This window comes from Zea mays, chromosome 8, assembly GCF_902167145.1.
Source record: "Zea mays cultivar B73 chromosome 8, Zm-B73-REFERENCE-NAM-5.0, whole genome shotgun sequence".
Taxonomy (NCBI): Eukaryota; Viridiplantae; Streptophyta; class Magnoliopsida; order Poales; family Poaceae; genus Zea; species Zea mays.
Genome location: NC_050103.1, coordinates 30000001 through 30019595, shown reverse-complemented (window position 1 = coordinate 30019595; position 19595 = coordinate 30000001). Strand labels below are relative to the sequence as shown.

At 45.4% G+C, this 19595-nt stretch overlaps 2 protein-coding genes and 2 non-coding genes across 9 annotated transcripts; 3 read left to right on the top strand and 1 right to left on the bottom strand.

The window, feature by feature from the left end:
- Nucleotides 1-3183: 3183 nt before the first annotated feature.
- Nucleotides 3184-7462, bottom strand: LOC100285619 (nucleic acid binding protein). Of its 4 annotated transcripts, none has more exons than NM_001158510.2 (9): nt 7261-7410; nt 6114-6976; nt 5524-5961; nt 4765-5019; nt 4407-4640; nt 4209-4288; nt 4008-4119; nt 3768-3922; nt 3184-3656 (listed from the first exon to the last, which is right to left on the bottom strand). In NM_001158510.2, the coding sequence occupies exons 2-8, from the start codon at nt 6966-6968 to the stop codon at nt 3779-3781; spliced, it is 2118 nt and encodes a 705-aa protein (NP_001151982.1). In that variant the 5' UTR covers nt 6969-6976; nt 7261-7410; the 3' UTR covers nt 3184-3656; nt 3768-3778. The 4 variants fall into 4 exon arrangements, with proteins under 4 accessions (NP_001151982.1, XP_008655100.1, XP_008655099.1 ...); XM_008656878.4 differs by having other exon boundaries at nt 3219-3652; nt 7261-7462; XM_008656877.4 differs by having other exon boundaries at nt 3219-3656; nt 6114-6970; nt 7261-7402.
- A 1083-nt stretch (nt 7463-8545) lies between these two features.
- On the top strand, nt 8546-11968 carry LOC100279287 (uncharacterized). Of its 3 annotated transcripts, none has more exons than XM_020542057.3 (2): nt 8546-9053; nt 9766-11968. In XM_020542057.3, the coding sequence occupies exon 2, from the start codon at nt 9771-9773 to the stop codon at nt 11604-11606; it is 1836 nt and encodes a 611-aa protein (XP_020397646.1). In that variant the 5' UTR covers nt 8546-9053; nt 9766-9770; the 3' UTR covers nt 11607-11968. The 3 variants fall into 3 exon arrangements, with proteins under 3 accessions (XP_020397646.1, XP_020397645.1, NP_001145780.2); XM_020542056.3 differs by having other exon boundaries at nt 8654-9053; nt 9726-11968; NM_001152308.2 differs by having other exon boundaries at nt 8764-9053; nt 9763-11956.
- A 722-nt stretch (nt 11969-12690) lies between these two features.
- Nucleotides 12691-12762, top strand: TRNAQ-CUG (transfer RNA glutamine (anticodon CUG)). The gene has a single exon. It is a non-coding gene; the product is annotated as a tRNA-Gln (tRNA).
- Nucleotides 12763-13889: 1127 nt separating this feature from the next.
- On the top strand, nt 13890-14028 carry LOC111590014 (small nucleolar RNA Z247). The gene has a single exon (XR_004852308.1). It is a non-coding gene; the product is annotated as a small nucleolar RNA Z247 (small nucleolar RNA).
- The last annotated feature ends 5567 nt before the right edge of the window (nt 14029-19595 follow it).

Sequence of the window (19595 nt, the reverse complement as noted above, 5' to 3'; positions counted from 1 at the left end):
AACTTACCGATAGTAGAGCTTGATTATGAGCCTGGAGGTTTGAATAATACTCGTCCTTCTTCTGGTACTCAGCTTGTTGCCTTTGGTACTCCATTTGTTCCCTCAAAAGTGATTGATGATACTCTGCCTGCTGATGCAACACTGCAATCTCTATCTCTTGGGCGGATGATCGAGAACGGGGAGTGCACCATCGGAAATTAAAAGTTTAAATTATTTAAGCACCACTAAGTAAACTAAAACAAACTAAATTAATTGCATAATCAAATTCCGGCCATCGGACATAACAAGCTAAACAATATTTACCATACTAATTATTTAATAATCAAAAATGACAACTACAAAACAATATTAGCATATACAAAATAATACTAAAAATACTCACTTAGCGGGGAGTGCGGGACGGGGCTGCGGCCGGTGGCGATGGAGCGGCACCGGCGGTGGTGGCGGGACAGGACGGCCAGGGCTGGGGCGGGCCGGCGCTATAGGTGTACATTTGGGCCGGGCCTGATGGGCCGGCCCGAAGCACGGAAAAAAAAGCACGGCCCAAGCACGGCACGGCACGAAATAATTTAGTGCTGGGCCGGCACGGCCCGTTATATCGGGCCGGGTTTGGGCCGAGGTCACGGCCCATGGGCGGGCACGAGCACGGCCCGTTTAAGGCAGGCACGAAATGGCCCATATAGAGGCACGAAAAGGCCCATATATTTATTAAAACCACACTTCATTCCACACTTTCATATATTTGATAAAGAACACAAAGCTAGAGATAATGCTAGTTAGATGTTTTTTGTAGCTTTGAATTAGAGTGTGTGATGTAATTTTGCTTTTGTTATGAACATTAGACAATAAACTGAACTTACGAACTTTGTATAGAGCTAGTTATACTCTTTTTCCTTCTAACAAAATGATTTATAAATGAGGTAGTCATTGCATAGCTGTGGTAACTTTAATTAATACAAATATTAAGTTTGATTTTGTTTAAATTTATTTGTCTTACCTTTTATTTTTTTATTATTTTTTTGAATTTAGGGCTCTAATGTGAATTTTGGGCCAAAAATTGAATTTCGGGCCCTAATGTGAATTTCGGGCTTTTATAATTTCGGGCCGCCCGAAATGAGCCCGGCACGTTTAAGCAATTACGGGCCGGGCCGTGGGCCGAGGGCTAGGCCCATGGGCCGGCCCGGCATGGCCCGAAATTCAAACGGGCCGGGCCGGCCCGAAATTCAAACAATACGGGCCTTTTCGGGCTTGGGCCGGGCCGGGCCGGGCGGCCCGAATGTACACCTATAGCCGGCGCTGGCGTGGACACGACGGGGCGGCCTGGGCGGGGGCAAGGCGGCGCGGGGTCAGCAGGGGCTCGACAGGGCAGCCGGGGAAGGGGCTGGCGGCAGCGGGAGCGCGGAGGGGCGACCAGAGTGCTGCGGCGGCAGCGACTTGTGCGGCGACCGGAGTGAGTGGCGGCGTTGGAGCAATGGAGGGAGCGGCAGCGTTGGAGATAGAATGAAACGACTGGTTTCAACGCCGTGGAATTAAAATCACTTAATTTCGACGGCCTGGCTCTGACAGCCGTCGGAGATAAGCTTATCTCATACGGCTGTCAGACAGTCCGTCAGATGTACTACCTTATGTTCGACGACTTGTATGGAAGCCGTCGGAGATAACGCAACCGTCGGACGTTCAGTGTTTTCCTGTTGTGATTGGTGGGAATTGTAGAACTAAGTGGTTTAGTGTCCATTTGGATGCACTAATAGTTAATCGCTACAAGTAGCTAAAGATATGTAAATAGTCCAGCTAATAATTTAATCATTAGCTGCTTTTAGCTAGAGACATCCAAATACCCTTAGCTAATAGTCTAACTAACTATTAGTTAGACACTCAGCTACCCATTAGTTCATTAGCTAATTCAATCCAACTAAAATTAGCTAATAGTTAGCCGACTATTTATTAGCCAACTAATTCCACTAGTTGGCTAACTATTAGCTCTAATGTATTTAAACATATCCTAGACATGTTCATCTACATACAGCACCGTGATGTTGTGAAAAAGAAGAGGACCCAAAGTCAGGATCACCAACACCTATACAGGTTGTGACAAAATCCATACATATCTTTCATTCATTTCAGCCCACCAATTGTTATATGTGGATGCAACACGTTTTTGACCTTTTCTTCTCTTTTGGAAGACATAAATATGGCAGCTACTTCTATCATCACAATCATACAAATTTTGAATATAGAAACAAGAGAGCTGCGGAGAGGGAGAGATAAGGAGAAGCTAATGACTGAGAGGGAGAAGTAGTGGTCGACAGGTTATTAAAGCGGCGCTTAAGCGGTAAGACGTGTTAGACATGTATGCATTCATACCTGGTACCGATCATGATTTTCTTACCCTCAAGGAGAAAGTAAAGGTCCTTTCCCCTTTGGAAGGTTGTGGGCGAGGAGGGATTCGAACCTCCGACATCGTGGTTCGTAGCCACATGCTCTAATCCTCTGAACTACAGGCCACCCCGTCTCCACTAGATCTCTTCCTAGGGATACCTAAAAGGAACCTTCATCTCCTCAGCCATTTCATTTCGAGTTAAGAAGATGGAAAACGCCTTTCTCTCTATAAGAACAGTGTGTTCTGAGGTATGAAGTGGGAGAGAGGGGATGATTGAGGTTTTGAATAAGACGACCTTTGTGTAGTAAACACATCACTCGTATATGGGTATACATGTCCAAATAGATCAGAGATGTTGAGCAGTCTATGGTCCGGCACTGTTTTGGTCGGCCCGAGCATAGCACGACCAGGTCTATGGCTCTTTTGGAACTAAGAAAATTTTTCAGAATCTTGTGTTTTTGAACTAATTCTTATAAACTTTCTTTACCATTCCTACGAAAATCCTACGTCCTACGTTTCAAAGGAGCCTCTAGTTTTATTTTTCCCATATTTTATATAAATATCTCTACATTATATTTGAGTAGAGTATAAAAAATGTGTTTGTTCTAGTGGCTAGTTATATGTGAATGTGGATTCAGAATCAATAACTATGATTCAAATCAAACTTATACATAATTTTATCTTATTTTTATCATTTAAACCATGGACAGTGCAGTGCAAACATACAGACCCAAGGGGTAGCGCTTGCATGCGCACATGCACCGAAGGAGGCGTGCTTGCATTACATGCGCACACAGGGCAAAGGGAGTTTGCATCTGCTTCATTATATTAGTATATATAAAGATAAAGATTTCTACTATTTAATATTCCCCGGCTTACGCCTTTTCGCTGCCTTACCGTCATATTAACTATGGTAGCAATACCATAAAATACAGATATAAAGCCGGACTGAAATACAGACAATGGTGGTACATCTCACAACATCAGTACAACAAAAATAAAGTTAGAGCCTTTCCGGGTCCAAACAATACTTCCTTGCATAAGCAACATAGTTCTGCGGCTACTCAAAATGTGCTCCGTATCTCAGAGTCAAAGTGACGACTTTGGAAGATTATATATAACTAGCAACCTGGAGCATTTGCCACTCTGCAGACAGAAAGAGGACTCCAGTCGAATATTCAGCCTAATTAGCCACTTGGAGCATATGTCACTCTGCAGACAGACTGGGACGCATATTCACAAACATGAACCCACATATGATCGCTAGCTTCACTGCCTACACAATTACCAAAATCAGAAATCCTACCATCAGCTACAGATAAAAATATATATTTTGCTTGAAATAAAATAAAACGAACAAAAACATTAGGAAGCAATGTGTCGTCACCTCTGGACATGTCATGGGCCAAAAGATTCGCTCATAACGAATGCTTCAACGAGACTTCGGGCTGCATGCATCTGCTCTGGTGTGCCAGATATCAAAACAGCAGTGTCCATCGCATCGGCTGTAGGCTCAGCGACAGTTATCTTAGCTTCAGAAAACTGCACATAATTAATCGGTCAAGCACACATGACAAGCTATCAGTTGGACACAGTACCAAAAAAAAAACACTAGTTGGATACAGACCTCACGGATCCTGTCCAAACAACCTCCATCCTCACCGCAGAGAACAGGGATAACTAATCTTGGAACCAAGACCTCTGCAGTCAAGTTTGGCATCATAGATGGCTGACCAGGACTGCAAAAACAGCTTAAAGTTATTCATTAAGAAGAGTATCCCCCCCCCCTCCCGGCAAGTAGAAAGAAAATGTGAAAGAACAAACAAACCCTGGAAATCCACCAGCTTCTCTATGCCCTGCTCCAGGGATATCGGATATTGACACTGGATCGCTGAGATCCCGCATGCCCTGCAAAGATTGAGCCACAAAGTTTGCATCAGAATAAGAATACTAAGGAGCGTGGAAGTGTATAGGACGATGCATCATGCCACAAGCTCAAGCAGTAGTGATCGGTTTGGTTTGGTACCTTCACTGTCCAAGGAGCAGCAATCCCATCCAATGGTCGTCCCATGAAATCTTTATGAAACAGGGATGATGATTCATGGTTTCCCGAAAATGGACCAAACTGGGGATCTAACAAACCAAAAGGTGGCCGCATATTAGGCCCCACTGCAGGCATTCTGTCCCGGAAAAGATGGTTACGAAGCCTAGCTGTAACCTGCATTAGAGCTTCTTGAATAGCTTCACAACTTCCGTTTATCTAAAAACAGCAATTCGCAGATAGTAAGCCAAAAATAACTAGAAGTGAAGTAGGTAAAGGTATGAATACTTTCTTTCAACAGTTTGACAATTCTCCGATACAATACAACAACAAAAAAACAGACCTGGATAACTTCATCATGCTCTGGGACACCCCTTGGAATCTTGTCTTTGCTCAACACTACTATAAATGCTCCTGACAGCTTCCTCATTTCAGCTATGATACTACCACCCTTGCCGAGAACACAACCAACTTGGTTTCCAGAAACGATCAGCCTACACGTTGCAGGACCTTCCTTCTTATCAGAGCTAGGTAACATAATTTTACGCTGCACATGCAGAATGGCATTCTGTGCAGGGGAGATTCCATCACTCGGATGCTACAAAACAGATGCCAAGGCAAATAGATACATCAGTCATCACTGACTAGTCTCCTTGTAAACTTCATATGACAATTAAACACTAAGAGTTAAGTCCATGGAAATCTTATAAATTCTTTTTAAGTCATTAGAATTGCAAAAAAAAAAGAGCCACCAAATGTATTAATACCTCTGAGGAGTCAAAATAAAAACAAAACAATAATTTAACCAAACAAGAAAGAATTGCAAAAAATGTATTGCCATTCCTATTAATGGTATCGCATACAGTGGTGCCAATAGGGAAAATTGTAAATAGAGCACACAAAAATGTATCAGCATTGCACCGACACTAAATGGATCCATAAAATTTACAACTATAGAAATAAAGAATGGAGTCTGGCAAAATAAATCGCATATCTCAGCCAAATGCCGTTTTGCCCAGTAAGCAGATGGAAAATGCATTAAATACAAACAGATGAAAATCAGACACAATCATTTGCAACAAGAGATAGTGAAAGTGGTTACCGCAGGTCCAGATATACTTATGATGCGATCATCTGTTTTTGGAACAGTGTCAAGAACTTTAATTTCACAGCCTGTATCATTTTGAATGGTTTTAACAATATTTCCACCCTTGCCTATTATACTGCCAACCTTGTCTTGTGGACACAGCATCCTAAAGGAGAGGGATTCTATAGCCACTGAGGCATGACCATGTATTGGAGGTTGAAGATCAACTATATCAAAAGGTCCATTGGCTTGGGATGGCGGGCCTTGCAAAGGTATATGGAAGTTAGATTGCATTCCAGAGGGAAGACCATCAGGCTGGCTGAACAAAGAACGTGACGATGATCCAGAAGAATGAACATCAGCAACTGCATCAGTTTCCTTGGGTGGATGAGCTAAGAGCACTTCAGATACAGCATTGAGACCTTTCCTTACTGAGTCAATCTCTCCAGTGATCTGGGTGGATGATATATCAACAAATACCAAGAGCAAAAGTAAGTGTTTTTACAATAAAAACTGAGACCTTACAGCATAATCAAAGCAAAAGAAGGTTACAAGATACAACCATATGGAAAATGACAGTGAAATCCAGTGCTGAAAAATTATACCTGGCAAAGTTTGTCATTCAACAGAGCACATGACGGAAGGTTGTCTTTCAAAACACGGATTTCACAGCCGTTATCTGCTGCCATTTGCTTAACCACACTACCGCCCTTCCCCAGGAGCCAACCTGCTTGGCTGTATAGCACCAACATTCGCAACGAAACAGGAGCGCTTGCAGCAGATGCGTTCCCAGTTTCATTATTACCTTCAGTTGCAAAAATCCTATCGAATACAAGTGAAACGGCCTTCAGTGCCAACGGTATTACCCTCTCTGGTTCTAACTTTGTAACTTTCGCAACCAAGGGATCATCCTTTTCTCCCTTATTGTGTTCTTTCTCTGAATCATTCTTTTCTTCCGTACCATGGTCTTTCTCGAAACCATCTATTTCTTCCTTACCACTTCCTTTCTCTGAATCATCATTCTGCTCGTTGCAGTTGTTCTCCTCTGGATCAACGTTTTGCTCCTTGCTGTTGTTATCTTTATCCTTCTCATGGTCACCACCAGTAGAAGCAGCAGCACCTCCGTCATTCTCTCCGCCTTGCTCGCTGCCAGCTTCTTCATCCTTGTTGGCAGCAGTTATGAAGATGACTCTCTCGTCACAGCCGGGGGCTGCCCTATCAACCCTGATTCTCATCCTGGTTTCTTGACGTATCTTTGCAATAATGGCACCTCCTTTGCCAATCACATTACCAGATTTTGAAGCCGGGCAGAGAATACGGAAAATGGGAACACCAGGCTCGATTTTGAACTGAGATTTATGTGGAGAAGGGTGCTTCGTCTTCTGCCACTTGCCCCGGCCATCGTAGTCTGAAGATCTTCTCTGAAAAGGCCTCTTGGAAGGTGTCATGCGTGAAGCCATGCCTTCTCCTAGTCCACAAACAAGCAGAGAGCAACAATGTTAGTGTAAAGGAGGTACAACGGCCAGCTGGGCGACAACCGATATTTTTGCAAAAAAACAAAAAAAAAACAAAAGGAGTTTGCAGGAATACATATGTATACACTTGGGATTGGGTAAGATCAGATTCGAATACAGATAGCTAGGGTTTGGGTGCTCGTGTTCGCACAGCAGGAAGGACGGGATACAAGGCTAGGGTTAGGGTTTGGGTGCTCGGTTTCGCACACGAGAAATGAAAGACAAGGGGTGCGCATACCTGGTGGGTGCTCGCCGCCTACGAAGGTCACGAAGATGGAGGTCTGGCGGCGGCCGCCCTTTCGTCGGCAGCAGACACAGGAAAAGAGAGCGCACGCGAGGGCTCCCGAGGACTAAACTTGATTCGGGCCCCGGCCCACTGCTCTCTTTCACTATTAAGACCTGATATTTATATTTTGTATGCCCTTAAACCCCTCGCACAATATCATACGACTCTTGCAATTTGAGAGCTATACAATATGAACATTTTCCCCTGAGCATCTAAAACCATTTAAGTGTTTAAAACTCCGAAAGAAATTTTTACTTCAACGATAAGACCTTAAATAATACTTCTTCCGTTTTTGTCGTGTTTTAGTTTATAAATAAATTAGTCGACGATAAATATTCAAGAACCGATGTAGTATTATTTAGAAAATAAATTTTATTATTAGAAAAATAAATAGTTATAGATTAAGAGGAAATAAGGATAAGACTTCAACAAACGGGTACTATATTTAGCAACTGAGAGACCGAGCTCTATAATCGTTTGATGAATTTGTATAAATAAAACCAATATTCGAGAGTGATTTATGGTACAGAGCCCTATATTTTAAAACACAACCTTGTTTAGGGCTCTTCTTGTAGATGCTTTTAAAGCGGTAGGTAGACTTCAAATTGAGCATGCACCATGTTGCGTGGCGGACGTAAGTGTGTGTTTAAGCTAACATAATACCTTGTCCTAAAATATAATCTATTTTATACTAAATATATATTCATTAAATATGTCTATATTCATTCATTTGAATTCAAGATAACTATATTTTAAGATAGAAGAAGTACAAATATAACTCACTAACCAATTCCATATATCTTAATATATAGGTACCCTACATTGTTCCATAAGCAAATGGCTACTTTTGCTTGCTTATAAAATACCACGCTTTTAATTTAGCCAGGAAATAGCTTAACAAACACAGGGCCGTCTTACCGCAAGCATATAGGTGAGGGCGTATTAATTAATTATATGTTTTTTTCTTTCGATAAAACGTGTCAACGTTTTTTCCTTAAATATAGTTCACGTTTCCCACCACCTCGTCTTGTTCGTTGTGCACGCGGCGTGGGCCAAGACGTTGCTGACCATCCGGGACCACCAGAGTCCGGGCCCCGCACGTCGGAGGCGCGCGTAGGCGGCGGGAGCCTGTGCGCCTCGGGCGGGCGCACGGGTCACGTGGCGTCACGAGGCCCCCCTGACCTGACCTGAATGGCTTCTTCTCTTCTCCCTCCCGGCAGGCCGCCGTAGCACACGTGGCCTACACGCGCTGCAGTGCAGCCTCTGCCTGGCTGGCTCGCTCCGTTTCCGCCTAAAGCTCGAGCCGAGCCGATGAATGGCGGAAGCAAGAGGAGAGGAGTGAACAGTGAAGAAGCGAAGCCGAGCGGGTGGACCGGTGACGAACTGCCGGCTGTCGGCTGGGCTCGGATCCGGTAGAAAAGGGCGTGCCCTTCCTCCTCCGCCCATCCATTTTCTCGCAAGGCAAAGGCAGCCGCAGCCCCGCAGCAGCAGCACCAGCAGCGGCACGGCCCCGAGGTCGGGTCGTCTCCCCACACCCGAAATCCCCTCGCGCACCACACAAAATCCTCCAGCCACCTCCCCACCCCACCGCCGGCGCTCTGCTCGCCGGACCTTCGCACGCGGCCGGAGACACAGAAAGAAAGAGAGATCCGGGCCCCGCCGGCTCCGATATCCGCCCCTCCCCTGCCCGCCGCCGCTGGATTCCGCGCCCTCCTCCTCGATCCTACCGCAGGGCCCTCACTCTGGTGACCACGCCTCTTCTCTTTTCCTTCCCTTCCATTTAATTTCGTCGCCGCACCTCCGTCCACTGCATGTTCGCCACTACACTACTACTAGCCCGCCGGACGATACCCGGATGCTCCTGTCTCGTGTCCGGAATGCGATGGTGATTGGTCGCTGTGCTGCTGGGTTCGGTTGATGCGCCCCGAGGCGGCCAGGCCAGTGACCGAGTGGTTTGGGCTGTTTGGCTGCGGATGCTTTAGGGGCTTGATTGGGCTGGAATATGATGGCCGTGATCGGAATCAGTCTACGATTATCTCTCTCCGTGCCATTGGCATCGATACAGCCCCCTTCTGATTGGGATTGCTACAATTCGACCATGCACATGCACTCGCCTTCACATGCTAATTACATAATTACCAACATCCCATTTTTACGTAGTCTTCCAATGTAACTTGCACTCAAAGCTGCTGGCTAGTGGCTCGTCGAATCATCAACCGCCTGCGCTTGGGAGGGGGTACTGACGCTCAAATTTGCCCGCGTACTTCTTCTTACCGCTTTGGATGCAGTGCAGTACACTTATGTAGCTAGATTAGGTGGTGCATGTTTACTGATTCTTTTATTATATTCACAAATACGATCAAATCTATTGTCTTTATTTGCCCAAAACTTGATATTCCATTGTTTGCTTTTCTCAGCTCCCTTGTGACTTCAGCTCTGTCCCTTTTCGAGTAGTAGGTATCATGGTCATGAAGATGGAGCACGAGGACAATGGTGCCATCGGAGGAACTGATGGCACGTGGACAGAGGACGACCGAGCTCTCGGCGCTGCTGTGCTTGGAGCAGATGCCTTTGCATATCTAACAAAAGGAGGTGGTGCCATATCCGAGGGCCTTGTTGCCACATCTTTGCCGGGTGACTTGCAGAACAAACTCCAGGAGCTTGTTGAATCCGAGAGCCCCGGTACCAGTTGGAACTATGCTATCTTCTGGCAGCTCTCACGCACAAAGTCTGGTGATCTCGTCCTTGGATGGGGGGATGGCTGCTGCCGTGAACCCCGCGATGGAGAGCTGGGAGCTGCTGCTTCTGCAGGCAGCGAAGATAGCAAGCAGAGGATGCGCAAACGTGCGCTGCAGCGGTTGCACATCGCATTCGGAGTTGCTGACGAGGAGGATTATTCCCCTGGTATTGATCAGGTCACAGATACTGAGATGTTCTTCCTGGCATCTATGTACTTTGCGTTTCCCCGTCACGCTGGTGGCCCTGGCCAAGCATTTGCAGCAGGCATCCCCATCTGGGTTCCCAATAGTGAGCGCAAGGTTGTACCAGCCAACTACTGTTACCGTGGGTTCCTTGCAAATGCGGCAGGATTTAGGACTATTGTTTTGGTGCCATTTGAGAGTGGCGTCCTTGAACTGGGCTCAACGCAGCACATAGCTGAGAGTTCTGGTACTGTCCAGACAGTAAGGTCTGTATTTGCAGGAACAAGTGGTAATAAGTCTGCAGTGCAGAGACACGAGGCTGAAAGGTCACCCGGTTTGGCGAAGATCTTTGGGAAGGATTTGAACCTTGGCCGGCCTTCAGTCGGGCTGGCGGTCGGTGTATCTAATTCTAAGGTGGATGAGAGGACATGGGAGCAGAGGAGTGCTGTTGGTGGGACCTCATTGCTACCGAGTGTCCAGAAAGGTTTGCAGAATTTCAGTTGGAGTCAGGCTCGTGGGCTGAATTCCCATCAGCAGAAGTTTGGCAACGGTGTGTTGATTGTGAGCAATAATGAGGGTGCACACCGCAACAACGGAGCAGTGGACAGCCCTAGCGCAGCGCAGTTTCAGCTTCAAAAGGCGCCTCAGCTTCAGAAACTGTCGGTTGTTCAGAAAACGCCTCAGCTAGTGAACCAGCAGCCAATGCAGGCACAGGTACCTAGGCAAATTGACTTCAGCGCCGGGAGCAGTTCCAAGCCTGGTGTGTTGGTTACAAGGGCAGGTGTCCTGGATGGTGAGAGTGCAGAGGTGGATGGCTTGTGCAAAGAGGAAGGGCCACCACCTGTTATGGAGGACCGACGGCCAAGGAAGAGGGGAAGAAAACCAGCAAATGGGAGGGAAGAACCACTTAACCACGTCGAGGCGGAGCGCCAGAGGAGGGAGAAGCTCAACCAGCGGTTCTATGCGCTTAGAGCTGTTGTGCCAAACATATCGAAAATGGACAAGGCGTCCCTGCTGGGCGATGCGATAACGTACATCACTGACCTCCAGAAGAAGCTCAAAGAGATGGAGACGGAGAGGGAAAGGCTGTTGGAGTCGGGTATGGTGGACCCAAGGGAGCGGGCGCCTAGGCCAGAGGTGGACATCCAGGTGGTGCAGGACGAGGTTCTTGTTCGTGTGATGTCTCCAATGGAGAACCATCCAGTCAAGAAGGTCTTCCAAGCGTTCGAAGAGGCAGAGGTCCGTGTAGGCGAGTCAAAGGTGACGAGCAATAACAACGGGACGGCGGTGCATTCTTTCATCATCAAGTGTCCTGGCACTGAGCAGCAAACGAGGGAGAAGGTGATAGCGGCAATGTCTCGCGCGATGAGCAGTTGAGCATAGCAGCTGTAGGATCAGACTGGCACGGTAGAAGGTGGCCGGTTTATCCAGGTTGCGAACAAGAGGCGGCGGCGGCGGCTGAAGCAGCCCGTCGATTGTTGATAGGAGAGTTGTAGGTGGAGAGAAGCAAGATAAGATTCTTCTGACTTAAGCAATGCAGCAGCAACCAAAAAAAAAGAATTGGGGCTCTAGTTAAGCAGCCATTCTACGGTAGGTTTCTTTTGGTTGTGGTCCGACCCCGACCGTTTAGTTCTGATGTTTTTGCTTTGGAAGGATGGATACCGTGTTCGTTGTGTAAGCCTGATGATGCAGCAGAACCATAAACAGCAATACATGTTTTTCTTATTCTTCTTCTTCTTCTCATGCGTGATTTGGAAATTAAATTCATTGCAGATTGTCTTTTACATTTCCTTTTTATGGCGATGATAGTTTAGTATGTTAAAGAGAAACGATGGGTTAAGAGGACAGAGTAATGCATCAAGGATTGTACTCGTTTTTTTTTGTTTTTTTTTAAAAGGGTTGTACTCGGTTTTAGCTGTGATGCATTGGCTTGGCCTGGCCATCTATCTGGAATTCTGGGACTTTTGCTGGGGAGAATGAAAGGGGTTCTTGAAGATATGAAAAAGGGAGGAAGATTTGGTCTATGAAGTTGGACTGAAATTTCCATGAATTACTGTGTGCAATTCATCAGCTCTGCTGTTTGCTAGTCCTAACAGGGTGTTCCCTTCCCTCTCCCTGGAGGCTGGACGGTGATTCAACACAAACTTTGCCAGCCAGCAGACAGCTTGATCAGCACGCTCCTTGCGGTTGTCGCGGACGCCGCTGGGGGTGCCCTCCCATCCCATCCCAAACCATCTTTCCTGCCGGCGGACACCTGATGTATCTGTGGTTGAACGTGTGCATGTCTACCTTGTGATCTATCGTCCCAGCCGCGTCACACTCGCAAGCAGCTGTATAGGAATGGGAGCTTGCCCAGTCTCCTCCTCAACTCCCCCATGCATCATTAGGTGATGACGCCGACCGGCGAGCCAAAACAAACATATATATTATAAAACAAAATCTATGAAAACATACCACAAGTGGTTCCATGGTCTAGCGGTTAGGACATTGGACTCTGAATCCAGTAACCCGAGTTCAAATCTCGGTGGAACCTTTTTTAGATTTTTTTTGCCGACTTCCCCCCTCTTCTAACCTTACGGGCTAGCGGTAAGGAAAAAAAACATAAGACGAGAAGAAGTACCTACACTTAAAAACATATAAGACGGGAACAATTAAACTAGAAAGCTCTTTTTTTTGCTCACTGTCCAGCCTTAAGAGTTCAAAGCCTTTCATGACATGGAAGCTGGGGTTTGAGAAAGCTTAAAATAAAATAAACACAATTACAGCCCATAAAAAGGAAAACAAACTAGGCTCTATTGCAGCAGTGTGCTCTAGTTATGCTTGTTAGATAATATTGTAACATATGCTTTGTATGGAAACAAACCAACCGAAATCATGGAGTCCTGATGCGATAAAATTGTGTAGAAAGTTCCTGGGTTGTAAAGATAGGAAAGTCCAGATATGGTTGTTATGAAAATAGAAAGGTATAATACCAGCATCTCCTTGATTTCGGTTGGTGATTTGTACGCCATATAGAGGGCTCTTCTCTGCATACATTAACAAAGCTACGCGGCCTCTGGAGAGGTGAGAACGCTTCCTAAACATATCTGGTTGCTTTCATGGTAATCAGAGCCAACTCCCACAAAAATACATCTAGCGTCGCCTGAGTCTTGCCCGTCGTCATGGCGAGCTCCTCGGCGCTCAACGTCGCATCTCCATTGTTCGGTCAGGTCATCACTGAAAAATTGACCAAGACCAACTTCCCTCTATGGAGGGCGCAGGTCCTGCCCATACTGCGAGGAGCACAGTTGCAGGGCTATCTCGACGGCACCGACACTCCACCTGGAGAACTTGAAGCCAAGGGTGGAGAGAAAGCCAAGGATGGAGAGAAGGTCAAGAAGGTGCCCAACCCCGATCATGCTGCCTGGAAAGCCATGGAACAGTAGGTGCTTGGGTTCCTGATGACGTCGCTGTCACGGGAGGTGATGGCCCAAGTGGCCACACTCGAAACACCGCAAAGAGGTGTATGGAGAACTTGTGCAGAGGTACGCATCTTCCTCACGTGCGAGGACCGTCAACACGAGGATCGCACTTGCAATGACCCGCAAAGGTAACATGTCTGTTACAGAGTATGTTGCAAAAATGAAGTCCCTGGCAGATGACATGGCCTCGACTAGAAAGAAAGTTGATGATGAAGAGCTGGTTTCTTATCTCCTGGCTGGCCTTGATGGGGAGTTCAATCCAGTCGTGACGGCGGTGGGGGTGCACACCGAGTCTATCTCAGTGGGTGAATTAGTCTCTCAGCTGCTGAGCTTTGAGCACAGATTGGATCTACTGCATGGCGGATCACAAGGATCTGCCAACATGGCCAAATGCGGCCATGGAGGCGGCAATAACCACGATCATGGCAATCAGCAAGGCCGCGGTGGTGGCTGTGGTCGTGGCCGCTCCGGCGCTCGTGGTCGTGGCTTAGCTACACCAGGAGGACATGGCACTGGCCACGGGTACTTTAACATCAGCATCTACAGCGACAACAAACCACAGTGCCAAATCTACGACAAGACTAGCCACACCGCCCTAGAATGCTGGTACAGGTGATGAAGACATCCACACTATTGATACATCTATGCCAATACAAGTATCAATTTTTGGTCCCATTACTCGCGCTCGTGCTCGTCAACTCAACCATCAGGTGATTACACTCTTGAGTTCATGTCCATCATATTTAGACCATGGAGACCCATGCACTCTTGTTTTGCTTAGGAACCAGGGAGAAGACTGAAAGGGAAAAGGATTTGAACATGTTGGATTCAGACTGCAGAAGAACACCAACTTGTGACGGTCACCACGGTCTCATGCGGGCTCGAATTGGAATGTTCAAGCACTACATGAAAAGCTTATCAAGTCTACTTTCATATGGATCCGGAATTATAGTCATATCTGTTCTGAGGCCGCCATAATCATTGTTTCCTTACCGAGACATTTCCTGCCTTTTTTGCCCATGGTGCTGCGTCACCCTATTTTGGCCCAATGGGTCGTGTATCGAGTTGGGTCCATTAGGGACGCATCCTAGGGTTGCAGCACGACCCAATACCCTTGTGGTTGTCCTCCCATGTTTATAAACCCCCTAGCCGCCACCAAGAACAGCGAGTTTTGTTTAGATCAAGTTTTGCTCTCGCTACTTGCTTGTAAGCGCGTGTGCTGGTTCAGCCGCCCATCTTCTTGTCTTCGGAACCCCACCATATTGGAGTTTGAGTTTGAAACCTACATTTACATCTGGTAATTCAGTATTTGTTCTACTTGTTCTTGCTAGTTCTTCGATTGCTTGCAGGACAAGTGCCCTAGTGGCCGGGGTGTCGTGCTCCACAAGATCGTGACAACCATAGGAGGTGGTGTATCGGTTGCTAAGGCGCAGCGTCTTTGGAAGGCTGTAGTCGGACCGTGAACGTCGTCTCCTCCACCAATCGAGTTGTTCCACACCCTCTCATCGAAAGATCGGGCATTCACCCAATGGGTGCACATCATTTGGTAATCAGAGCAAGGTTTATCGGTGAGAGATTTACTCTTCTTTGTTGTTTTCTTATCTCCTATAGTCTAGAAAAAACCAAAAAAATAGTATATTAGTTTACCGCAATCCTATAAACCATTGAGCCTTTACTATACTACTTAGCTAGGGCTTGTTGAGTTTTCGGTTGCATTGGTTGTGTCGAGTTGCTGGTCTTAGTTTATTCCTTTAGAGTTTTGACTTCTACCACGTTTTGGCCACCACGAGATCCACCATCACCATAAACATCTTTGGCTCGTTTTTGCCACCACGGATACATCTCATGTCGGATTTGGAAGTTTAAATACAATCTGGAAAGCTTATCTTATCTTCTTTCCAATGGATCTGACCTTGCCTCAAAATTCATTCTGAGCGCTCCGCAATCATCGTAGAGATTTCTGGACCTTCTGTATTAACAAGATTTGTTAAATCTTATTTCGAAGGGGTTTTTAGCAATAGCATTATTGTTTGGGTTGTTATAGTAAAAAGAGGGTTCAGGCCCCTGCAGGAAAAAGAATAAAAAAAAGGAAAAAAGGAAAAGAAGAAGAAAGAAGGGGGCTGAATCTCTCAATCTATTGTTTCTCTTTGTGTTGTGCTAGTTGTTCTTTTTCGGTGACTACCTTTGTGCCTAGGCTCATGTCTCTAGCATGGTTTATCCTAGGACCAGCACAGTACCACCATTGAACGATTATTCAGCTTGATTTTGTAAATAACGTGGTACTAGTGTATTCCTTGCTTCAGCACACCTACAACTCTACATATTTCGACTACAGCTTGATAGGTCGTGTTGCTGCGGCACCGATACACTTATTCCACGGTTGCATACTTGTTGGTTGCTGACCCCTCATGTTGAGCAAGGTAAGAATTGGTAAGAGCTTGTGTGGCAAGTTGAGAGTGAGCGCCTTGCAGTAGCTACATCCTAATAGTTGTAGAATTTTTATTCCTTCACTTTTTTATCTTGTTGCCTCTGTTCGTCTAACCATGGCAGGATTGGAGGTTGATGATGCTTCTCGTAATATGCCACACTCTCCTCGCACCAAGGGCATCATACAACACTTTGTAAGGCTGGTGAAGACGCACACGAAAGGTCTTGATAATGACTTGCAGGTGACGAATGAAAAGATGGGGCAATTGGAGGCCACACAGATCGACACAAACACCAAACTTGCAAATGTGGAAGTGACAGTTGCTCATATTAACAAGAGCCTTGTCGCACTCTTGAGGCGATTTGATGAGATGCATGTTAATACCAATGGTGGGTGTGATGAGGGCGCCGAAGGTAACTGGGATGACTATGTTGCTGATACTGAACAAAATGACCAAGAAGCACCTAATCACCCGCGACTACGTACTAACCGTAGAGGTATGGGTGGTTTTCGCCGACGTGAGTACATGGTAATGATGATGCTTTTAGTAAGGTTAAATTTAAGATACCTCCTTTTGATGGTAAATATGACCCTAATGCTTATATTACTTGGGAGATTGCGGTTGATCAAAAGTTTGCATGTCATGAATTTCTCGAGAATGCGCGGGTTAGAGCTGCTACTAGTGAGTTTACTGAATTTGCTTCTGTTTGGTGGATAGAACATGGTAAGAAGAATCCTAATTAACATGCCACAAACTTGGGATGTGTTGAAACGGGTCATGCAGGCTAGATTTGTTCCTTCTTATTATGTACGTGATATGTTAAACAAGTCGCAATAGTTGAGATAGGGTACTAAAAGTGTAGAAGAATATTATCAACAATTACAAATGGGTATGTTGCGTTGTAACATAGAGGAGGGTGAGGAATCTGCTATGGCTAGATTTTTGGGCGGGTTAAATAGGGAATCTGCTATGGCTAGATTATGCTAATGTAACCCGATTGTTTCATCTTGCTTGCAAAGCTGAAAGGGAAGTGTAGGGACAACGTGCTAGTGCAAGCTCTAATGTTTCTGCAGGAAAATCTACACCATGGCAGCAGCGCACGACTACGTCCATGACCAGCCGTACACCAGCACCAACTCCCTCGCCGAGTCGACCAGCACCACCGCCTTCCTCCGGCGACAAACCACGTTCATCTTCCACAAATTCAGCAACCAAATTTGCCCAGAAATCAGCAGGTAGTGCCTCTTCAGTAGCCTCCACGGGTAGAACAAGATATGTTCAGTGTTATCGATGCAAGGGCTATGGACACGTGCAGCGTGATTGTCCTAATCAGCGTGCTTTGGTGGTAAAAGATGATGGTGGGTATTCCTCTGCTAGTGATTTGGATGAAGCTACACTTGCTTTGCTTGTGGCTGATGATGCAGGCACTAAGGAACCACCCGAAGAATAGATTGGTGCAGATGATGCAGAGCGTTATGAGAGCCTCATTGTACAGCGTGTGCTTAGTGCACAAATGGAGAAGGCAGAGCAGAATCAGCAACATACGTTGTTTCAAACAAAGTGTGTCATTAAGGAGCGTTCATGTCGTTTGATCATTGATGGAGGTAGCTACAACAACTTAGGTAGCAGCGACATGGTGGAGAAGCTTGCACTTACGACCAAACCACACCCGCATCCATATCACATTCAATGGCTTAACAATAGTGGTAAGGTCAAGGTAACCAAGCTAGTACGAATTAATTTTGCTATTGGTTCATATCGTGATGTTGTTGACTGTGACGTTGTGCCTATGGATGCTTGTAATATTCTGCTAGGTAGACCATGGCAATTTGATACAGATTGTATGCATCATGGTAGATCAAATCAATATTCTCTCATACACCATGATAATAAAATTATTTTGCTTCCCATGTCCCCTGAGGCTATTGTGCGTGATGATGTTGCTAAAGCTACAAAAGCTAAAACTGAGAACAACAAGAATATTAACGTTGTTGGTAATAACAAAGATGGGATAAAATTGAAAGGACATTGCTTGCTTGCGACGAAATCTGATGTTAATGAATTATTTGCTTCCACTTCTGTTGCCTACGCTTTGGTATGCAAGGATGCTTTGATTTCAATTCAAGATATGCAACATTCTTTGCCTCCTTTTATTGCTAACATTTTGCAGGAGTATTCTGATGTATTTCCAAGTGAGATACGAGGGGCTGCCACCTATACGAGGGACTGAGCACCAAATTGATCTTATTCCTGGTGCATCTTTGCCAAACCTTGCGCCATAAAGGACAAATCCGGAGGAAACCAAAGAAATTCAGCGACAAGTGCAAGAACTACTCGACAAAGGTTACATGCGTGAGTCTTTTAGTCCGTGTGTTGTTCCGGTTATTTTAGTGCCTAAGAAAGATGGAACATGGCGTATGTGTGTTGATTGTAGAGCCATTAATAATATCACCATATGGTATCAACACCCTATTCCACGTTTAGATGATATGCTTGATGAATTGAGTGGTGCTATCGTGTTTTCAAAAGTTGATTTGCGTAGTGGGTACCACCAGATTCGTATGAAATTGGGAGATGAATGGAAAACTGCTTTCAAAACTAAGTTCAGATTGTATGAGTGGTTAGTCATGCCTTTCGGGTTAACTAATGCATCTAGCACTTTCATGAGATTAATGAACGAGGTTTTGCGTGCCTTCATTGGAAAATTTGTGGTAGTATACTTTGATGACATATTGATCTACAACAAATCTATGGATGAACATGTTGATCACTTGTGTGCTATTTTTAATGCTTTACGAGATGCACGTTTATTTGGTAACCTTGAGAAGTGCACATTTTGCACCGATTGAGTGTCGTTTCTTGGCTATGTTGTGACTCCACAGGGAATTGAGGTTGATCAAGCCAAGGTAGAACCAATACATGGATGGCCTATGCCAAAGACTATCACACAGGTGCGGAGTTTCCTAGGACTTGCTGGCTTCTATCGCCGTTTTGTGAAGGACTTCAGTACCATTGTTGCACCTTTAAATGAGCTTGCGAAGAAGGGAGTGCATTTTAGTTGGGGCAAAGTACAAGAGCACTCTTTCAACGTGCTGAAAGATAAGTTGACACATGCACCTCTCCTCCAACTTCCTGATTTTAATAAGACTTTTGAGCTTGAATGTGATGCTAGTGGAATTGGATTGGGTGGTGTTTTGTTACAAGAAGGCAAACCTGTTGCATATTTTAGTGAAAAATTGAGTGGGACTGTTTTAAATTATTCTACTTATGATAAGGAATTATATGCTCTTGTGCCAACATTAGAAACATGGCAGCATTATTTGTGGCCTAAAGAGTTTGTTATTCATTCTGATCATGAATCTTTGAAACATATTCGTAGTCAAGGAAAATTGAACCATAGACATGCTAAGTGGGTTGAATTTATCGAATCTTTTCCTTATGTTATTCAGCACAAGAAAGGAAAAGAGAATATCATT